General features: G+C 39.0%; 2 protein-coding genes across 2 annotated transcripts; both read left to right on the forward strand.

The window, feature by feature from the left end:
- The first annotated feature begins 1,600 nt into the window (after positions 1 to 1,600).
- On the forward strand, positions 1,601 to 4,420 carry LOC119033869 (amine sulfotransferase-like). Its single transcript, XM_037124437.1, has 6 exons — positions 1,601 to 1,776; positions 1,961 to 2,169; positions 2,297 to 2,423; positions 2,546 to 2,640; positions 3,479 to 3,653; positions 3,733 to 4,420. The coding sequence occupies exons 1-6, from the start codon at positions 1,623 to 1,625 to the stop codon at positions 3,849 to 3,851; spliced, it is 879 nt and encodes a 292-aa protein (XP_036980332.1). The 5' UTR covers positions 1,601 to 1,622; the 3' UTR covers positions 3,852 to 4,420.
- Positions 4,421 to 12,478: 8,058 nt separating this feature from the next.
- LOC119033108 (amine sulfotransferase-like) lies at positions 12,479 to 18,395 on the forward strand. Its single transcript, XM_037122736.1, has 6 exons — positions 12,479 to 13,079; positions 13,383 to 13,591; positions 13,701 to 13,827; positions 13,980 to 14,074; positions 17,142 to 17,316; positions 17,396 to 18,395. Exons 1-6 carry the CDS (start codon positions 12,926 to 12,928, stop codon positions 17,512 to 17,514), a joined length of 879 nt encoding a protein of 292 aa, XP_036978631.1. The 5' UTR covers positions 12,479 to 12,925; the 3' UTR covers positions 17,515 to 18,395.
- The last annotated feature ends 2,427 nt before the right edge of the window (positions 18,396 to 20,822 follow it).

The following is a 20,822-nucleotide window of genomic DNA, read 5'->3' on the forward strand; positions in this document are numbered from 1 at the left end:
AAATCAGCCCAGCACTTGATTTTGATAGAGTACGATACAAATACAAACCAATACAAACTTTTTTTTCTGAAAAAGGTCCCATGGAGCAAACCAGAGGAGATGTGACTTTGGCTCTCTATGGGACATTATTTCTTATTTATCCAGTGATGAGGTCAGAGCTTTACTGGTTACTTTCAAGTGGAGTGTAAAATAGAGCCATAGTGACCTAATGTCAGCGTTTAGCTAGCCAACGTCTATCTAAAGGATTAAAAATGTTTAAAAACACTATACTTGAAACTATTAACAATATATCCAAAGCAAACTGTCAAATAGAGAAGAGAGTATTTTAACGAAGTTACGGATGATAATACACTGAGATGTTAACATAGTTAACATTGCCCTCGTTCCTTGTCAAAGGGCCTGTGGAGATTGTTGAATTTGATTTTGGATCGTTGTAGAAAAAAGGTCCGTGGCAAACACAAGTTTTTGATACTTGTCATTCAACCAAAACCCAGCCTGTCTCAGGGGAGGGTGGTGAACGGTGAACAGAGGATGTACCTCAGGCTTGGGAGTATAGAGCCAACAAACAACAGAGCCATTCTGAAGACACACGCTGCAGGGGTTTTCTCTTAGGCGTGTGCAGATCACTCCCAAAATACTGACAAGTGGCTAAATAAGACCACATAAACTTTTCGGGGAAATTAAACGTCAATCACACTGAACACGAAGACTCATGTCCTCATTGGTTCATCTTTACAGGCCGATTACAGCTAAAAGCTATTCAATTTGTGGCCTCAATGTACAGGAAACATGTGTAGTAATTGTGCAGTAAGAGGCTTAATGACATTTAAGTCATACAAACTCAATGTAGTCTGTTTATTGCTCAACGTTAGCTTTTTACTGAATTTACACTTTGAAAATTGAGATTATTTTTTGGCAATAACATTTTTGTCGAGGGAACCATGGCGATGTTAACTTCCAGGTTATCCTACAGAGACACATCTTCATTTTTTAAAATGCACAAATTTTAAAAAGCTGTTTTATTTATTTTCAATATTTCATTTTCAAATGCAGCCGTTCTTTTCCTTAAAGAGAGAAGAAAATAATAGATATCGACTGTATTATATATCTGTGTAATGCAATGTTGAGTTACAATAATTATTTGCTTTTTGTTGACAAAGGAAATTATGATTATTCATGTTCATTTTTATTCAATTTATCATCATTTATCGTAACAAGCAGAAGAAAATAAATCATGTCTTCCAATTCAATGCATCTGTAACCTAATTCATTTTTGTGGTAGAAATATCGGTATCGGCAAGTACAAAAATGAAAAAACGTTCTAAATTAAATATACCGAGGCCCTCTTTATCTCAGTGGGTAGAGCAGGCATCCCATGTACAGAGGCTTTGCCCTCACTGCAGCAGCCCCGGATCTGAGCCCTTTGCTGCATGTTACTCTCTCAACCTGTTTCCTGTCATATCTCCAACTGTCCTGTCAATAATGCCAAAGGCCAAAGGCCATATACTTTAAATCAAACATACTAGACTGTACACAGTCACTTTTACTAACTGACAGCAGTGAGGCAGCACGACCGCCACGACTGAGAATACTTTCAAGAACCTGCTTTCATTTTAGCATCCATGGATTCTCTGGACTACATTAACCCTTACCTGTTCAGGCACAGAGGGAGAAACTTTCTGACAAAGGACATATTGCGACCAAAGGACTTGGACGCCCTCCTGCATGTTGAGCTCCGTCCTACCGATATCTTCCTCATCACTTACCCCAAGTCAGGTCAGTCACTTGCATCGATTTTCTGTGAAGCACAACAAACTTTAACACATGATTAGTTTGGAATTATAGCGATCAGCGCTATAGTTAGTCTCTAGATGTTCAGAAAATATAACCTTGTAAACACACCCGGATGTTGCTTTATTGGAAATGTTTAGAAATCCTTGGATATCTTTTTCATTTGTAGGGACAGCGTGGATGCAGCAGATCCTGGTCCAGATCATGGAAGCTGCACTACCTGGCTGGGGCGGAGATGCCACCAACAGAGTTAAAGTTCCTTGGCTGGAGGAGAGAACTGCAGACGACCCTTTCCGAGAAAGGCCTGATCCCAGAATGTTTGGCTCACATCTCCCCCCTGACATGTTGCCCCCCCAAGTGAAAGATAAGAGAATCAAGGTATCAGCTTTCTTTTATTCCAGCCTTCAGTCGAGCATCCAACTGTGACCCAGTACACAAAAAGGAGCCTTTCTTGAGCCGTTCAAATAACACTGTAATTGGACATATACACATATTTTTCCTTTAGGTTGTATATGTTTGGAGGAACCCCAAAGATGTCCTGGTGTCCCTTTATCACTTTGCCCATAGCTGGGTCCTGCTGGAAACACCCGAGAGCTTTGAAGGGTTCTATCAGCAGTTCCTGGATGGTGATGGTAGGTAACAGCATAACAGCTTTTTTTTTTTTTTTTTTTTGCAGACACACAAATACACAAAACCTCTCTCTCACCTTTTGCGGATGTATTTATCACTGCAGTTCACATTTTTGCTTTAACAGTTTACATGGGATCGTGGTTTGATCATGTGAGAGAATATTGCGCAGCACGAGATGAACTGGACATCCATTTCGTGCAGTATGAGCAGATGTTGAAGGTCGGATATCTACTTTTTCTGTTAAAAGTAAATAGGACATTTAACCATGAAGACTTTCTTGATTAATTTATGATTAAGATGCATATGTTATATTTTTCTAATATAAAACAACGGGTTATTTGTACAATTACTGCTTACGGGCCATCAATTTGGCAATATTTGTTTTTGAATGAACTGTTTAACATTCAAAGCACCACAGAGTTCAAACAATGTTTTCTTACCATTTAAATGTATATAATTCAATGTATATACAACTGTCAGAATTAATATACAACTTGTAGAAATTACATTGAAAAAGTAAAATTCTAAATTTATAGATCATATAATGAAAGTCATCATCCCTTGGAGTCATGTTAAAAATCACAATGATGACATCACTTTACTTCCTTTGACGTGTTTCCTGATGAACTATGAAGAAATGACTTTTTTCTGTTATGAGAAATGTTCACGTTAACTCAAGATTTCATATAAATGTTTTAGTTTTAGCTTTAGTCGGTGGAGGAGCAGATTAAGAATGGACTGAGTGGCATTATTTAGTGACTTTTACTTAAATGACAGCATGTGGTTTGATGCCCTGTTGCCACCATTTTGTAAAATGTATTTCTTTTTTTGGAATATTGTCACTGGTGTTATTTTCATTCTGTGTATTCATGGAGTCAGTGAGTAATGGAATAATGTGGTCTCAGTTTTTAGGAGCAGTTTTAGTCTCCTTCCAAACTTTACAATCCCAAAAATAGTACCTTTCATTGTTAGAAACATTTTTTTCATGTTCCTGTTGAATGGACCTTTAACATAATTTTATAAACTCAGCAAATAATGCCACATTTAAACCTCACAGGACCTCAGAGGGGAAGTGGTGAAGCTTTGTGCTTTTCTGGGAAAAGACTTGACAGATGAAGCCATCGATCGTGTTGTGGAGAAGTCCACCTTCAAAAACATGAAGACCGACCCTAAAGCAAACTTCAAGGACTTAGTTGAAGTCCACCGCTACAAGTCGGAAACCATGCGCAAAGGTTTGTCTCCACGCTGACGTCTCCTCTGTACCTCAGCACAGACTGGAACATTTCTGACTTTGTTTCTGTGTCTGAACAGGTAAAGCAGGTGACTGGAAGAACTTCTTCAGAGTTGCCCAGGATGAGCATTTTGACAAAGTGTTCAAGGACAGGATGAGCGACCTGCCTCTCAGCTGCATCTGGGAGATCAAGGAGTAACTGCCTCTTAACGTGAGCTCAGGGTCACAGAGATAGTGATTCAAAAATGGCCTCCTCTTCTGTTTAATTTTGTATTCATTTTTCTCAACAACCTTCATCTTCTGGCTGATCCAGCCGTGAATCGCCATTGGATCACATTTTTATTGGAGGAATTAATGTGACTCTTGGCACAAGAGGAGCCCAAAAAAATCTCCTCCCACTTTGCAACTCTATAAAATGGAAGTGAACGGGGGAAAATATAAAAATAAATGAACGGAAAGATTTGCTCCTTTAGCTCTGATGCAACTTGCAATCAGCAAAATAACTGGTAAATAAGTATAAAGTGGAAGTGTACTGCAAAGCATTAGGAAATTGAAATGCTGACATAAGTTGAGTAAAATTGTAATTGTAAAATAAAATGGTACTTTAAGTCCAGTACTTGAGTAAATTTACATCCTATAACGACATATGTGGATCGTAGACGGTCCAACGTTGGGGTCACTTTTCAGTGGAATTACTTTTGTGCCTTATACATGTCATGTATAGACTTGGTTCTCTTTCACTGGACTATTGTATTTTTATTATTTCAATGTATTAGCCCTACTCACAGGATTCAAATAGTTAGAGAAAGAAAGTGAGTTTCTACAATAATAATTGTGGTAAATTAAAAGTGAATTGCCTGTTGATGAGGGAGGTGTGAAAATATCCTTTTCTGTAAATTGGACCGACACACTGATACAAAAACAGAAATATTTATATTTTATTTATTTTCCTGCATTTTTGTTCATGTTTCCTCTCCAAGGAGTTCAAGTTTGTTTCATAGCTCTGAGTACAAAGAAGTTTGAAGAATATAACCATTATATACGCACGGTCATTGTGTTGACTTTACACCTCTGTCTAGTCGGGGCTTTGATGAGCCGTCAATAAATCCGCCGGAAACAAGTGATGTGACTCTTTTTTTCCCCCCCAATTGGACGGTCAAGCATGAAGTTAAGCCCTGGGACAGCCTTGTGCCTCACTGCGCCAGTATTGTCAATTTCCTGACTGCTTGGAGACATACAGCCCACATAACTTATTTTTTGAGAGCATCCGTATCTGAACCATTTTTAAACTTTGTGTCAGACCACCCCACAGTGGCACCAACAACCTAGCCGAATATGATATAGAGCTGTGTCGCAAGACGAACTGCACAATTTAGTCCCCACAAAACCCAAACATCTTTAGAAGATATGTTGTGCGCTGCCTCACAAAGGCTCTGTAGGCCACAATGCCACAGCAGCGGTATAAATTACCAGACTTCCGTTGACAGAGTTTACCATTTTATTCATCAAAATAATTTTTATAGATCAACACCATTTATACAAATTTACGAAGTGTAAATTAGAAAATGAGGTGAGGAAGCTGTTGTGTTTTAGCCACAGAGTGTCAGGCTTGGACAAAAGGAGAGGACTCAGATGCAGAATAGCAGAAGTAATGTCAGGTTTTATTTTACTGAACTGCAACTCTTCAGACAGAATGATAAAGTAATATGCTATGAAACTCTATGAGGGACAGACAAGACAAACAAGACATAAAACACAGAAGAAACAAAAGACACTCCCGAAGGAGGAAAACCTACACTGTTTTAAATACTTGAACTATGAAAATAAAATAAAACAAACAAACACTCGGAAGAGGACAACACATAGGCTATGAAAATTATCTACACTAAGTATATACAAAAGGTACAACAAAAAGTGCTCCACAAGGAGGAAAACAAACAGCTATGAAAAAGGTTAAACTGAAAATCAAATCCTAACCAGAAAACTATGAAATCAAAATCACTCTTCTCAAGAGGAGCAAAAAACAGAAAATAAAACTTGGCAATACTTAACTCGAGGAACGCAGGACTAAGAACAGGGCTTCAGTACACGACAAGATGACAAAATACTTTGGCAACGCAGACAGGGGAAGACAAAGACTTTATACACATGGTGGAGGGGAACACAGGTGCAAACAATCAAGGATTAGGGACGACGTCAGACCAAGGACACAAGAGGAACAGCAAGTGACCTGAAACGAGAGGAGAGTTACCTTTCAAAATAAAACATGAATTTCACAAGACAAAAAACCCAAGACAGGACATCCCTCACCTCGATGTGACACAGAGGAGACGTGTATCATTCAGGACTTTTTATTCAACAGGACTGCCATGATCCATTTACATAGACATTCTTCTTCTACTCTCCTATCTCTCGCCCACTGCTCTCTCCACATTCTTACTCCCCCACAGCGACACCCATAGGGTGTAGGTGTAAACACAACAGAAGTGTCATGGGCTCTGAAGGGGAAAAGCTGTTCCATCAACCCAAACCCAGCCTGCCTGAGGGGAGGGTGGTGAAAGCTTGAGTGGATGTGCCTCAGGCTTGGACCAACAGAGCTGTTGCAGCAAGACAACAAGCTGCAGGGGTTTTCTCTTGGGGGTGGGCAGATCACTCCTAAAATATTGACAGGTGGCTAAATAAGGGGAAATTAAACGTCAATCAACAATGAACACGAAGACTCGTGTCCTCATTGGTTCATCTTTACAGGCCGATTACAGCTAAAAGCTATTCAATTTGTGGCCTCAATGTACAGGAAACATGTGTAGTAATTGTGCAGTAAGAGGCTTAATGACATTTAAGTCATACAAACTCAATGTAGTCTGTTTATTTATGTTAGCTTTTTACTGAATTTACACTTTGAAAATCATAAAAGTGGTGTTCACCTGTGAAGACTGTGTTGCTGAATGGAACGTGTGGGTGTCATAGACTTGTGTTTGCCTCAGAGATTATTTTTCGGCAATAACCTTTTTGTCGAGGGAACCAGGGCGATGTTAACTTCCAGGTTATCCTACAGAGACACATCTTCATTTTTTAAAATGCACAATTTTTAAAAATATTTATTTTCAATATTTAACATTTTTACATGCAGCCGTTCTTTTCCTCAAAGAGAAAAGAAAATAATACATATCGACTGTATTATATATCTGTGTAATGCAATGTTTTTTTTTTGTAATTTAATTTTTTATTTGGTTTTCATTTATAGAAAAACAGGTAATAACCAACAATCACATAGAACATAGAACAGACAGCATGGTAGTATCTACATGTACTAGTGGCATGTCCCTTTTTAACTCCAGCACCAGACCAAAATAATAATAATAATAATAATAATAATAAAAAATAATAATGATAATAATATATACATACATACATATACACATACATATATATATACATATACATATCCATATCTATATACAAACGTACTCACATGTATATGCACATACCTGAATGATAAATAGACTCAGCACCCATAGTAACATCTCCATGTCTACCACATCCCCACAATACCATAGGCAAAGAAATAGTCCCATGACTTCTTAAAGTTCTCATTCTCATTATTGACTCTTGATAACATATCTTCATATGATACTATCTCTGACATGAGCTGTAACCATTGTCTAAATTCTGGAGGGGATGTACTTTTCCACAGCCTCAAAATCAATCTCGTAGCTGTCACAGCCCCCACCTTTATCACTGTAAGGTCATATTTTGATGCATGTGGCAGCTCTGTATGGTCCCCTAAAAGGCACAACCTAGGAGATTTCGGTATTGTCATACTCATCGCTTTCTCCATATGTTCTATGACGTTTTCCCAAAATGGCTTAACCAACTTACATTCCCAAAGTGCATGTACAAATGTTCCCATTTCTGCATGGCATTTCCAACATAAATTATTGGCCAAAATACCCATTCTGTATAGTTTAGAAGGTGTGAAGTAAAACCTGTGTATTAGTTTATATTGAATAAACTTTCCCCTGGCCTCCCGTATACCTTTTCCTGTGTTTGCCAAGATTTTTGACCATTCCTCATTACTAAATTCACATTGCAAGTCTTTTTCCCACACTAGTTTTAAGTTGTTACACAGATCTCTCGATTGCCTAATAAAGAATTTGTAAAATCCTGATGCTCTGTGTGCTGTGCATGGTAAGTCCAGAAAGTCCATGATTGGGTTTTTCTCCAGATTGAATTTACCTTTAGTAATGCAGTCTCTGATTTGTAAATATTTCCAAAGGTTTCCCTTGCGTTCCAGCTCAGATTTTTGCAACAGCTCTGAGAAAGATATAAAATGTCCATCTGAGTACAAGTCACTTATTTTATGAATCCCTTTTTTAAGCCATTGGTCCCAATAAATAGTCTTTTTTCCAATCCGTATTTCCGGGTTGTGCCATGGGGAGGCATAGGGTTGTCTTAAGTATGGCACTTTGTACATCCTGTGTACTTCCCTCCAGACTGTTTGGGAATGAGCTATTACTGGGTTAGAGGAACAGGTACCCCCATCAGTCCTTGACCTATGTGAGAGAGTGTCCACAAATGTAAATGGAGCAACCAGCTCCTGCTCCATCTTTATGCAGCTTTTTCCTGTGTTTGCTCCTCTCCAGTGCTCACTCAGCATAGCCATTTCAAAAGCCAGATTGTATAACCTTACATTGGGGAGGCTTAAGCCCCCTGCATCTCTAGATGACCACATTTTCTTGATGTTGATTCTGGGCCTTTTCTTATCCCAAAGAAATGTTTTTACAATGTCATCAAATGTCTTGAACAGTATTGGTGGTATGTCTAAAGGTAACATCATGGAAACATAATTGAACTGTGGGGCAACAACCATTTTTATCACATTCACTTTCCCCCATAGAGTAAGCTTTAATTTACCCCACTTTTCCAAATTTGTTTTTATCTTCTGTAGGAGTGGTTCTATTTTTAAGAGCACTATTTCATCCAAGTTTGGAGTTAAATTAATCCCAAGGTATTTCATGCCCGTAGGCACCCATTTGAAATTAAACACAGTAATATCATTTGAGTGACATGTTCTTGATATTGGCATGCCTTCAGATTTATGCCAGTTTATTTTATATCCTGATAATTTTGAGTAAGAGTTAATGCATTCAAGTAACACTGGCAAAGAGTGAGCCGGCTCTGCTATTACTGCCAAAATGTCATCTGCATACATAAATAGCTTGTGTTCTCTGCCACCTGCATGTACTCCCTTAATTCTTTCTTCTGCTCTAATTGCCAGAGCTAGTGGCTCTAACGCTAGAGTGAATAAGAGGGGTGATAGGGAGCAGCCCTGTCTCGTTCCCCTTGATAGGCCAAAAAAGTTAGATATCACCCCATTTGTAAGAACAGCTGCTCTTGGATTTGAGTAGAGCACTTTAACCCAGTGGCAAAAACCGGGCCCAAATTCAAATTTAGAGAGAGCTGCCATGAGGAAGCCCCACTCGACCCGGTCAAATGCCTTCTCGGCATCTAGTGAGAGGGCCGTAACCGGTATAGGATTGGTGCGATTCATATGTACAAGATGCATGAGTCTTCGCATATTATCCATTGATGATCTATGCTTGATAAAGCCTACTTGGTCACCATTTATGACATTAGGTAACACCCCTTCCAATCTTGATGCTAGAGTCTTAGTCAATATCTTAAGGTCAACCCCAAGTAGACTCACAGGTCTAAAGTTAGTTGGTTGTGATGTGTCTCTATCTTTCTTCGGGATAAGAGTGATTAAGGCTTCATTGAATGTGCTGGGCAGAGAGCCCCTCTCAAATGCTTCCAGGTAAACCTTATGTAAAATAGGGGCCAGGATATCAACATATTTTTTATAATATTCAATTGGGAAGCCGTCCAATCCAGGCGATTTCCCATTTTTCATTGACTGTATGGTTGCTCTTATCTCATCCTCCGTTAGAGGAGCATCCAGCATTGTTCTTTGCTCCTCAGAAATATTAGGCATCTGGAGGTTTGAAAAAAACTTCTCTATTTCTTCTGTGCTAGGAGTGCAGTCAGATGTATATAATTCTTTGTAAAATTCTTCAAATACCTTATTAATTACTTTTGAGGAGGTCACTACTCCATCTGCTCTCTTAATCATTGGGATGTTGTTAGAAATGTCCTGATGTTTTAATTGTCTGGCTAACAGTCTACCACCCTTTTCCCCTCCTTCATAAAAAGTAGATTTCAGTCTAAATAAGGCATATTCTGCTTTTTTATTAAATATTTCATGTAACTGATATTTACGGTTACAGATGGTTTGATATATCTCCTCTGTATTATGAATTGCCAATTCTTTTTCCAGATTACATATTTCCTTTTCCAATTTTGTCACTTTCATTGCATTCTCTTTTTTAAGTTTAGAGGAATGGGCTATGATTTTCCCTCGGATGTATGCTTTTGATGCCTCCCATACGGATGATATTTGTGATGTAGATCCGATGTTGATTTTGAAGAATGATTTAAGCTCCTCTGATAAAGTGTTGCTAAATATCTCATCCTGCAGTATCCTAGTTTAACCTCCATCTGCCTTTTCTATCTCTGTCCGTCTGTAAATCTATATGTAGCTCTACTGTGGCGTGGTCACTAAGAGCAATTGCTCCTATCTTACAGTCCACAACTGAGTCTATGAGAGTGTTTGATATTAGGAAGAAATCAATCCTGGAATGCGATTTATGACAATGAGAGTATAATGTATATTCTCTCTCACAAGGATTCACCAACCTCCAGGCATCCACCAGACTCAGATCCTCTGTTAACACATGTATCGCGGCCCTATCCCTCGGTGTGTGTTCACCCTTAAATCTGCTCTTATCAATCATCCCATCCATCACTTGATTAAAATCTCCTGCCAGAATAACCTGACCTTCCATATCTCCAATCAGTGTATTTACCTCATGGAAAAAAATCAGGATCCCCTTTATTAGGGGCATATATATTACATAATATTGTCTTAACTCCGTTAATTAAGGCTTCAATACAAATTATTCTACCTTCTTGGTCCTTTTTTTCCTTAATCATGACAAAGCTTAATCTCTTATTTATAAGGATCATCACTCCGTTTCGTTTGGTAGAGTAAGAGCTGTGAAAAACTCTTCCCACCCAATCCCTTTGAAATTTTACTGCTTCTTCCTCTATGATGTGAGATTCTTGAATAAATGCTACATCTGTGCTCTTGGATTTCAAATAAGTTAGTATTTTCCTCCTCTTAATCTGATTGCCACATCCATTTATGTTCCATGATATCACGTTAATGTATCTGTTATCCACCATTATAACTGTGCATATGTAACTTCAGCTGTAAGTCAACCTTCATAGATTTAACCAAGAAAACAAAAAGTTGGGACATCAAATTAACCAATGCCTTGCTTCGTCTATACCATGCTGCCTTGATGCAATAATCAAACATGAACATACAAAACAAAAAGAACCTCCCCTTAGTCAGAGCAACATCGAACATCCCGGCGCTCTGCGTAACGTAGCCCCTCCCCTCCCCGTATAGGAATTCCCCTTAACTTCTTTACTCAGTCCGTGAGGCGCGTTGCTAACAACAACACCACTTCAGTCGCCCCAGACAAACCACTGATAAAAGAAATACCTTAGGCTACTTTCATTTTCACACACGCTTCAAAAGTCACTTACAGGACTCGTGGTCGTCTATTCGTTTCTCTGAATGAATTCGTCTGCTTCCTTCCACTCTTTGAACATTTTCTTTTGTCCCTTCCAGGTGAAGATGAGCGTAGCGGGATACACCAATCGGTGTTTCACATTCAACTCCTGTAGTCGCCTCTTCACTGGTGCAAACTCCTTCCTTTTCTCTGCCAGTTCCCTTGTCAGATCTTCAAAAAAAGATAGCTTGCAACCTTCCCATTCGATTCCCCTTTTCTCCTTGGACACCTGTAGCACCTTATCCCGTGCAGGGGAGCGTAGGAAGCGTATCAAAATGGTCCTTGGTGGTTTGTCCGGGTCAGGCATGGGGGCCATTGAGCGATGTGCACGTTGAATCTCAAATTCCTGGCCTGTGAGCCCCAGTCCTTCGGACAAGATTCTTCCTACGTATTGCATTACTTTGCCTTTCTGCTCTTTATTTTCTTTCAGTCCCACCAACCTGACATTGTTTCTCCTGCTACGATTTTCGAGGTCTTCCACCCGCATCCACAGTGTCTGTATTTGTTTGTCGTGTTTCTCTACGTCTCTTTCCGTTCTCACGTTTGCGTCCTCTATGTCCGATATCCGTTGCTCGGCATCTCCAAGCCTACTTTGTATATTATCCACAGCGTCCTTCAGCTCTTTAGTAGTCTCTTTGATGGCCGTTACGTCCGCTGCTACCACCTTAAGTGTTGCGTTCATCTTTCGTATCTCTTCCATGATTTTATCATCTGTTCCTTCAGGTCTCTCGCTGTCGGCCATGTTGCTTCTAGGTGCGGGCTTGCTTCTCTTGCTCGAGCCTTGGAAAAAGTTTGCTTTGGTCGACATTTCACAACTCAGTCTTCACTTTAAAGATCTATATTAAAATATACTCCCGTCTAACACTGGAAGCAGGCTATACAGAAAATATAAGCGTGTGTAAAGTTCGATTCAGTGGTGGTCCGTCAAGAGCTCTCTCAGCGCGCTGCCAGCTTTCTCGGCGATCCCACGTGACCCCCCTGTGTAATGCAATGTTGAGTTACAATAATTATTTGCTTTTTGTTGACAAAGGAAATTATGATTATTTATGCTAATTTTTATTATATTTATTTTATTTTTTATATATTTTATTTATATTATTTATCGTAACAAGCAGAAGAAAATAAATCATGTCTTCCAATTCAATGCATCTGTAACCTAATAGTTATTTCTGTGGTAGAAATATTGGTATCGGCAAGTACACAAATGAAAAAACTTGTACTTGTTCTCAGTTCAGAGTCACATGCAAGTTGTTTCACAGGTTCTAAATTAAATATACCGAGGCCCTCTTTACCTCAGTGGGTAGAGCAGGCATCCCATGTACAGAGGCTTTGCCCTCACTGCAGCAGCCCCGGGTCTGAGCCTCAGCCTGGAGCCCTTTGCTGCATGTTACTCTCTCAACCTGTTTCCTGTCATATCTCCAACTGTCCTGTCAATAATGCCAAAGGCCAAAGGCCATATACTTTAAATCAAACATACTAGACTGTACACAGTCACTTTTACTAACTGACAGCAGTGAGGCAGCACGACTGCCACGACTGAGAATACTTTCAAGAACCTGCTTTCATTTTAGCATCCATGGATTCTCTGGACTACATTAACCCTTACCTGTTCAGGCACAGAGGGAGAAACTTTCTGACAAAGGACATATTGCGACCAAAGGACTTGGACGCCCTCCTGCATGTTGAGCTCCGTCCTACCGATATCTTCCTCATCACTTACCCCAAGTCAGGTCAGTCACTTGCATTGATTTTCTGTGAAGCACAACAAACTTTAACACGTAATTAGTTTGGAATTATAGCGATCAGCGCTATAGTTAGTCTCTAGATGTTCAGAAAATATAACCTTGTAAACACACCCGTTGTTATTGTTACTGACCCGTTCTGTAGAGATGTTTCATTGCTAAATCACTGATTTTTGTTTTATGAAATCAGTTTTTCAGATCTGCCTCGGTGGGTTCATCCTGGTACCGGGGGGTCGGATGTTGCTTTATTGGAAATGTTTAGAAATCCTTGGATATTTTTTTCATTTGTAGGGACAGCGTGGATGCAGCAGATCCTGGTCCAGATCATGGAAGCTGCACTACCTGGCTGGGGCGGAGATGCCACCAACAGAGTTAAAGTTCCTTTGCTGGAGGAGAGAACTGCAGACGACCCTTTCCGAGAAAGGCCTGATCCCAGAATCTTTAGATCACATCTCCCCCCTGACATGTTGCCCCTCCAAGTGAAAGATAAGAGAATCAAGGTATCAGCTTTCTTTTATTCCAGCCTTCAGTCGAGCATCCAACTGTGACCCAGTACACAAAAAGGAGCCTTTCTTGAGCTGCTAAAATATACACATATTTTTCCTTTAGGTTGTATATGTTTGGAGGAACCCCAAAGATGTCCTGGTGTCCCTTTATCACTTTGCCCATAGCTGGGTCCTGCTGGAAACACCCGAGAGCTTTGAAGGGTTCTATCAGCAGTTCCTGGATGGTGATGGTAGGTAACAGCATAACAGTTTTTTTTTTTTTTTTTTTTTGCATTTGTATGTGGATTGTCTGATTTTATTTGTCTTTTCAAAGCTAATTTCTTTCATCTTTTTGTGAAAAAGGCTGTATTTATCACTGAAATTTAGATTTTTGCTTCAACAGTTTACAGGGGATCGTGGTTTGATCATGTGAGAGAATATTGTGTGGCACAAGATGAACTGGACATCCATTTCATGCAGTATGAGGAGATGTTGAAGGTCGGCTATCTACTTTGTCTATTAAAAGTAAATAGGACATTTGAAACATGACAAGAATTTTAATTAAGATGCAGATGATTTTTTAAATATAAAACAACAGGTTATTTGTACAATTACTGCTTACGGGCCATCAATTTGGCAATATTTGTTTTTGAATGAACTGTTTAACATTCAAAGCACCACAGAGTTCAAACAATGTTTTCTTACCATTTAAATGTAATAATGTATATACAACTATTAAACATATGGTAGAAGTTGCATTGAAAAAGCAAAATTAGAAATGTAGAAATGTTTTAACATATACTGAAATTAATCATTCCTTGGAGTCATGTTGAAAATCACACTGATGACAGTGATGACATGTTTCCTGAAGAACTATGAAGAAATGACTTTTTTCTGTTATGAGAAATGTTCACATTAACTCAAGATTTTATATGAAACTTTTAGTTTTAGCTTTAATAGGAATACGAATGGATTGAGTTAAATGATTTAGTGAGTTTTACATGACTGACAGAGGCGGTTTGATGCCCTGTAGCTGCCATTTTGTTAAATGTGTTTTTTTCTGGAATATTCCCAGCTAGCAGGAAATGTTCCCACAACAATGGCTAACATTCCCTACAAGTTCTTATTATGTTCTAAAAAAAAAAACCCGTTCTTATCTAATGTTCAAAGAACATTTTAAGGATGTTTATCATTTCAAATAATGTTCCTATAGAGTTAAATGTTAAGAAAGGAAGAATGTTTTAGGTGCAACATTCTGAGGATGTTTTTTGATGTTGTTGAAGTAACAGATTATAGAATGTTCTTCTATAAAACATTCCGATAATGTTACAAAATAGCAAAGGAAGAACATTCTTAAGGCAACATTTAGAAAATGTTTTTGGCATGTTATTAAGGCCTCGAATTACATAACGTTTTTTACAAAACTTTCCCACAATGTTATACGATAACAAAGGAAGAATATTGTCAAAGCAACATGTGGAAAATGTTTTCAGAATATTATTAAGGCCTACAATCCCAAAACATTTTTCTAAAATGTTCCGTTTCGTGATGTTGTTGAGTTAACATATATAGAATGTTCTTCTTTAAAACATTCCCACAATGTTATCTGATAACAAAGGAAAAATATTCTGTAAGCAATATTTGAAAAATGCTTTCGGGATGTTTTTAAGGTCTTAGATAACAGATGACAGAACTTTTTTTTATAAAATATCATAAACCCGTGCCAGCTCCAGGGAAGCAGGTTACTTCAGAGAAGCCAGTGCAAGCCAAAACAGGACCAAACACACCACAATGTGATCGCTAATCCATCCAGACTCCCAGCCATCTCGGGGCTGATAAACTGGATAGGTTGCCGTTTGCAAATGACTTTATCAGCTACAGATCAACTAATGCCAGATCTATGCTGTGCATCATGTCGCTGTCTGCAGTTGCCCTAATGGCCATCGGTGTCATTCTGATTCTTACACATAGGCATAGAAGGCCTACCTTTAAATTGGTGAGAACATCCAAGTGTAACAAAACATCTTTTGAATGATACAGGGATGTGGAATTAATTGACATGACTGTCCCCTTTCCTGATGTCCATTTGTCCTAGTCTCTACTTTTCCATGACAAATTGGGAATATCAAAAGAAAGGTGTCCAGGTGGCATTATTACCAGTTTCTACAATCTCACACCTGGCGTGTACTGTATCTTAGATGTAATAAGCTGGGTTTTGTGAGCTATACATTAATAATCAAATTTACAGTGTGAACACGGATAATTGTGGCCATTTGTGGATCATGACTCATAGCATGCTACTTGTGACTATCACAAGCAATCACAATCAATGAGTCAAGGATTTTCAGGTAAAATCAAACAAATCATTTTATAGCCCAATATCACAAATCACAAAATTACCTCAAGGGGCTTTACAATACGTATTATATAGCACAGGCTGCATGGGGCGGATTTTCTACAGGGTGGGCAATGGAAGAAACCTCAGGAAGAGCAACGTCACAATTTTTTTTTTTTTCAAGTGTTGCCGACAGAATGTTTTTCCTTTGTTATCATATAACATTGTGGGAATGTTTTAAAGAAGAACATTCTATATATGTAAACTCAACAAAATCACCAAAACATTCTCAGAATGTTGCAGACAAAGATTTCTACTTTTGTTAATGTATCACATAACAGGAATGATGTAGAAAACATGTTTTGTGAACTGAGGCCTTAATAACATCCCAAAAACGTTTTCCAAGTGTTGCTTACAGAATGCTTTTCCTTTGTTATCATATAACATTGTTGAGATGTTTTATAAAGAAGACGTGATATAATCTAAGGTCCTAATAACATCCTGAAAACATTTTCTAAATGTTGCTCTCAGAATGTTCTTCCTTTGTTTTCATGTTATATTCTCGGAATGTTTTATAGGAGAACATTCTATAATACCTATGTTACCTTACCAACATCCCCAGAACATCATGAGAATGTTACAGCTAAAACTTCCGTCATTTGTTGACATATCACATTACAAGGGATGTTTTAGAAAAATGTTTTGGGATTGTAGGCCTAATAATATTCTGAAAACATTTTCCCAATGTTGCTTTGACAATGTTCTTCCTTTGTTATTTTGTAGCATTATGGGAATGTTTTATAGAAGAACATTCTATAATCTGTTACTTCAACAACATCACCAAAACATCCTCAGAATGTTGCACCTAAAACATTTTTCCTTTCTTAATATTTAACTTTATAGGAACATTATTTGGAATGATAAACATCCTTAATGATAGCCAATGTTGTGGGAACATTTCCTGCTAGCTGGGTTGTCACTGGTGTTATTTTCCTTCTGTGTATTCATGGACTCAATGAGGTATGGAATAATGTGGTCTCGGTTTAAAGGAGCAATTTTAGTCTCCTTCCAATCTCTACAATCCCAAAAATAGCTCCTTTTAATGTGAGAAACGGAAGTCAATTTTCAGACATCTTTGCCCTTCATAAGTGGATGCTTCTGTAGACTGAACCTTTAATATAATTTCATAAATGCCACATTTAAATGTGAATTAACATCTGTGATTGACAGGACCTCAGAGGGGAAGTGGTGAAGCTATGTTCTTTTCTGGGAAAAGACTTGACAGATGAAGCCATCGATCGTGTTGTGGAAAAGTCCACCTTCAAAAACATGAAGACCGACCCTAAAGCAAACTTCAAGGACTTAGTTGAAGTCCACCGCTACAAGTCGGAAACCATGCGCAAAGGTTTGTCTCCACGCTGACGTCTCCTCTGTACCTCAGCACAGACTGGAACATTTCTGACTTTGTTTCTGTGTCTGAACAGGTAAAGCAGGTGACTGGAAGAACTTCTTCACAGTTGCCCAGGATGAACATTTTGACAAAGTGTTCAAGGACAGGATGAGCGACCTGCCTCTCAGCTGCATCTGGGAGATCAAGGAGTAACTGCCTCTTAACGTGAGCTCAGGGTCACAGAGATAGTGATTCAAAAATGGCCTCCTCTTCTGTTTAATTTTGTATTCATTTTTCTCAACAACCTTCATCTTCTGGCTGATCCAGCCGTGAATCGCCATTGGATCACATTTTTATCTGAGAAATCAATGTGACTGTTGGCACAAGAGGAGCCCAAAAAAATCTCCTCCCACTTTGCAACTCTATAAAATAGAAGTGAACGGGGGAAAATATACAAATAAATGAAGGTAAAGATTTGCTCCTTTAGCTCTGGTACTTTAAGTCCAGTACTTGAGTAAATTTACATCCTATAACGACATATGTGGATCGTTGACGGTCCAACGTTGGGGTCACTTTTCAGTGGAATTACTTTTGTACCTTATACATGTCATGTATAGACCTGGTTCTCTTTCACTGGACTATTGTATTTTTATTATTTCTATGTATTAGCTCTAGTCACAGGAATCGAATGGTTAGAGAAAGAAAAGTGAGTTTCTAAAATAATGATTGTAGTAAATTAAAAGTGAATTGCCTGCTGATGAGGGAGGTGGAGGTGTGAAAATATCCTTTTCTGTAAATTGGACCGACACACTGATACAAAAACGGAAATAAATGATCAATTACAAGTGGTACAATAGGTCAACATTCCATTGTCTTGACTAGCATTTAATGCACCAGATGATGCTTGTACTATGTTGATGTTTCAGCCATTTATTTTCCTGCATTTTCTTTCATTTTTCCTCTCCAAAGAGTTCAAGTTTGTTTCATAGCTCTGAGTACAAAGAAGTTTGAAGAATATAACCATTATATACGCACGGTCATTGTGTTGACTTTACACCTCTGTCTAGTCGGGGCTTTGATGAGCCGTCAATAAATCCGCCGGAAACAAGTGATGTTGTGACTCTTTTTTTCAATTGGACGGTCAAGCATGAAGTTCAGCCCTGGGACAGCCTTGTGCCTCACTGCGCCAGTATTGTCAATTTCCTGACTGCGTGAAGACATACAGCCCACATAACTTATTTTTTTAACAGCAAGGCCCTTTGAGAGCGTCCGTGGCTGAACCATATTTAACCTTTCTGTGTCAGACCACCCGCCAGTGGCTGGGCCTCTGGCGGCCCATTCACCACCACAGTGGCACCGGCAAGCTAGCCGAATATGATATAGAGCCGGGTCGCAAGACGAACTGCACGATTTATTCCCCACAAAACCCAAACATCTTTAGAAGATGTGTTGTGCGCTGCCTCACAAAGGCTCTGTAGGCCACAATGCCACAGCAGTGGTATAAATTACCTTGAGTTTGAGGTGGTTTTATGTAGAGAACGTCCATGTCCGACTCTTCCCATGATAAATAAAAGCACTTTTTCCCTGGTTATATCACACACAGGGGGTCTCGTAGTGTGAGGGGAGGGAAGCAAGAGCTATGTCATTGATTCTGTCATTTTTTTCTTGTGTTTAGTTTTGGTAGGAAGGGTTATAGACAAAATAATGTTTAAAACTTTGTTGGTAAAGTAAACTTGAGTATTTAGCAGTGTTATTAAGGGAACAATAAAGTGATAAATGACAATGAATTCATTAATTCTAGAGCACAGATAAAATAGTTGTTTTTTAGGCTGCAACAAATGATTATGTACATCATCAATGAATCTACAGATGATATCTTTAATTATCTTCTCTAAAAAACAAACTCGAGATGACAGTGGTTATGAAAATACCAAGATCTTCTGCGTTGTGCAGGCCATAGGATGGGGATGGGGATAAAATAATTGAATTGTGCCGTTAGACATTCACACTTTTATTGGACTGAATGGCTCCACCTACAACAGTGAAACCAGTCACTTCTTTGAAAATTCTAGCTTATGGGGAAACGTGTTTTGGGGCTGCAGTGCATGACTTCACAGTGTAATTACACAGTTTGGCCTCTATGAAAACTGGCCTCAAAGCCAGGGGTCTTCCTGTGGGCTTGGTGTAGCGTTTTAACAACACAGAAAATTGATCAGGGATCGATACGAGAATCAACAAAGAATTGGACCAATAAGCAGTCGAGTCAACAAAGGCAATGGAATGAGTAAAGTCTTGTCGATTCCCACCGTACTGTTGAGTAATGGAGCTTTACTGGGTTTAGTAACTCTGGTGAATTTTACTGTAACTGTTTCTTTTTAGAAAAAGTAATCACACAACTCTTGTACTGTTTTACTGCAGAGGAACGAACACGATCAGTTTCTTCTTGTCTGCAGAACAAAAGTTAATTTCTGACTCTTTCGATGAGATTTGTTGACAGTAAGAAAAAATATATAACCAGACTTTTCCTTTAAATGTTTGCACAGAGAGAAGAAGTGTGTAATCCATGATCCACGCCTCTTGTTAGGAAAGTGGTCCAATTTTCCAGTTGGATTTCATCAGTCAGTCTATTTTCACTCTCTCCACTCCTTCTTCATCACTGTGTCGCCTTGTCATGACCTTTCCCGATTGACACTCAGGAGTCCCAGATGACCGCAGGACTGCGGGACAATCCCAGTAGGTTAATAATTACTCAGAGTCCACAGTGAAGGAAGATTGACCCCAAACACGGCACAGCAAGAAATGGGCAGCCCACGGCACCACTGATAAATGAGCGACAGCTACTCTTCTCATCTGTGTGCGTTTTGAAAGGAGAGTGGGCAACATACCTTCACAGTGTTGCCGCTTTTGCACAATTGTAGGAGTACAAAGACTTTGGGAATGAAAGTAAAAGCATGTTGGGAAGGGATTTAGAGGTCATTTTGCATCTCTGCCGCATCACATATTGTCGCTATCAGAGACTCTATAGGTCTGATATATTGTTTTATTATTACCAGTTCAATTTGGCTTGTAAAAAAACAGCGATTCGTCCCTGATAACAACTTCAGTTTTCTTTTTATTTGCAATTTTTTTTTTCTGTTCTCAACAGCGAGAATACAGCAAGCGCAGAGATGTCAGAGCTGCGTGGAGGTAAAGTAGGACAGAGAAAAGAGAAAATCCAGCAGAGACAAAATGACAGAGCGACGCAGAAGCAGCGAGGCAGAGGCCGTGGCTTTTCTCAGAGATGAACATCAATAATATGACGAGCCACAATAGGAGCACTGAGATCAGAGAGATCACCTCCATTGTCCCGCCATCTCCTACTGACACCGACCGCTCTGGTGAAGGAAGAATAAGAAGAATAGAGGAGCATAACCTGGCCGCTCACCATGCCCCTCTTTTTAAAATACATAATGGCCTGTGGTCCTCTGCTACGCCTTTTAAGTGTGCGTTGTGTTGGAGACAAGATGTGCAGAGGCGTCGAG

Source organism: Acanthopagrus latus, chromosome 15 (genome assembly GCF_904848185.1).
Source record: "Acanthopagrus latus isolate v.2019 chromosome 15, fAcaLat1.1, whole genome shotgun sequence".
Classification (NCBI taxonomy): domain Eukaryota; kingdom Metazoa; phylum Chordata; class Actinopteri; order Spariformes; family Sparidae; genus Acanthopagrus; species Acanthopagrus latus.

Bases quoted from the DNA above. Each gene is read 5' to 3' on its own strand.
- LOC119033869 (XM_037124437.1), top strand. From the start codon at position 1,623: ATGGATTCTCTGGACTACATTAACCCTTACCTGTTCAGGCACAGAGGG. The intron at 2,170-2,296 runs GTATCAGCTTTC...TTTTTCCTTTAG, and splicing joins TGAAAGATAAGAGAATCAAG to GTTGTATATGTTTGGAGGAA. The intron at 2,424-2,545 runs GTAGGTAACAGC...TTGCTTTAACAG, and splicing joins GCAGTTCCTGGATGGTGATG to TTTACATGGGATCGTGGTTT.
- LOC119033108 (XM_037122736.1), top strand. From the start codon at position 12,926: ATGGATTCTCTGGACTACATTAACCCTTACCTGTTCAGGCACAGAGGG. The intron at 14,075-17,141 runs GTCGGCTATCTA...TGTGATTGACAG, and splicing joins AGTATGAGGAGATGTTGAAG to GACCTCAGAGGGGAAGTGGT. The intron at 17,317-17,395 runs GTTTGTCTCCAC...GTGTCTGAACAG, and splicing joins GTCGGAAACCATGCGCAAAG to GTAAAGCAGGTGACTGGAAG.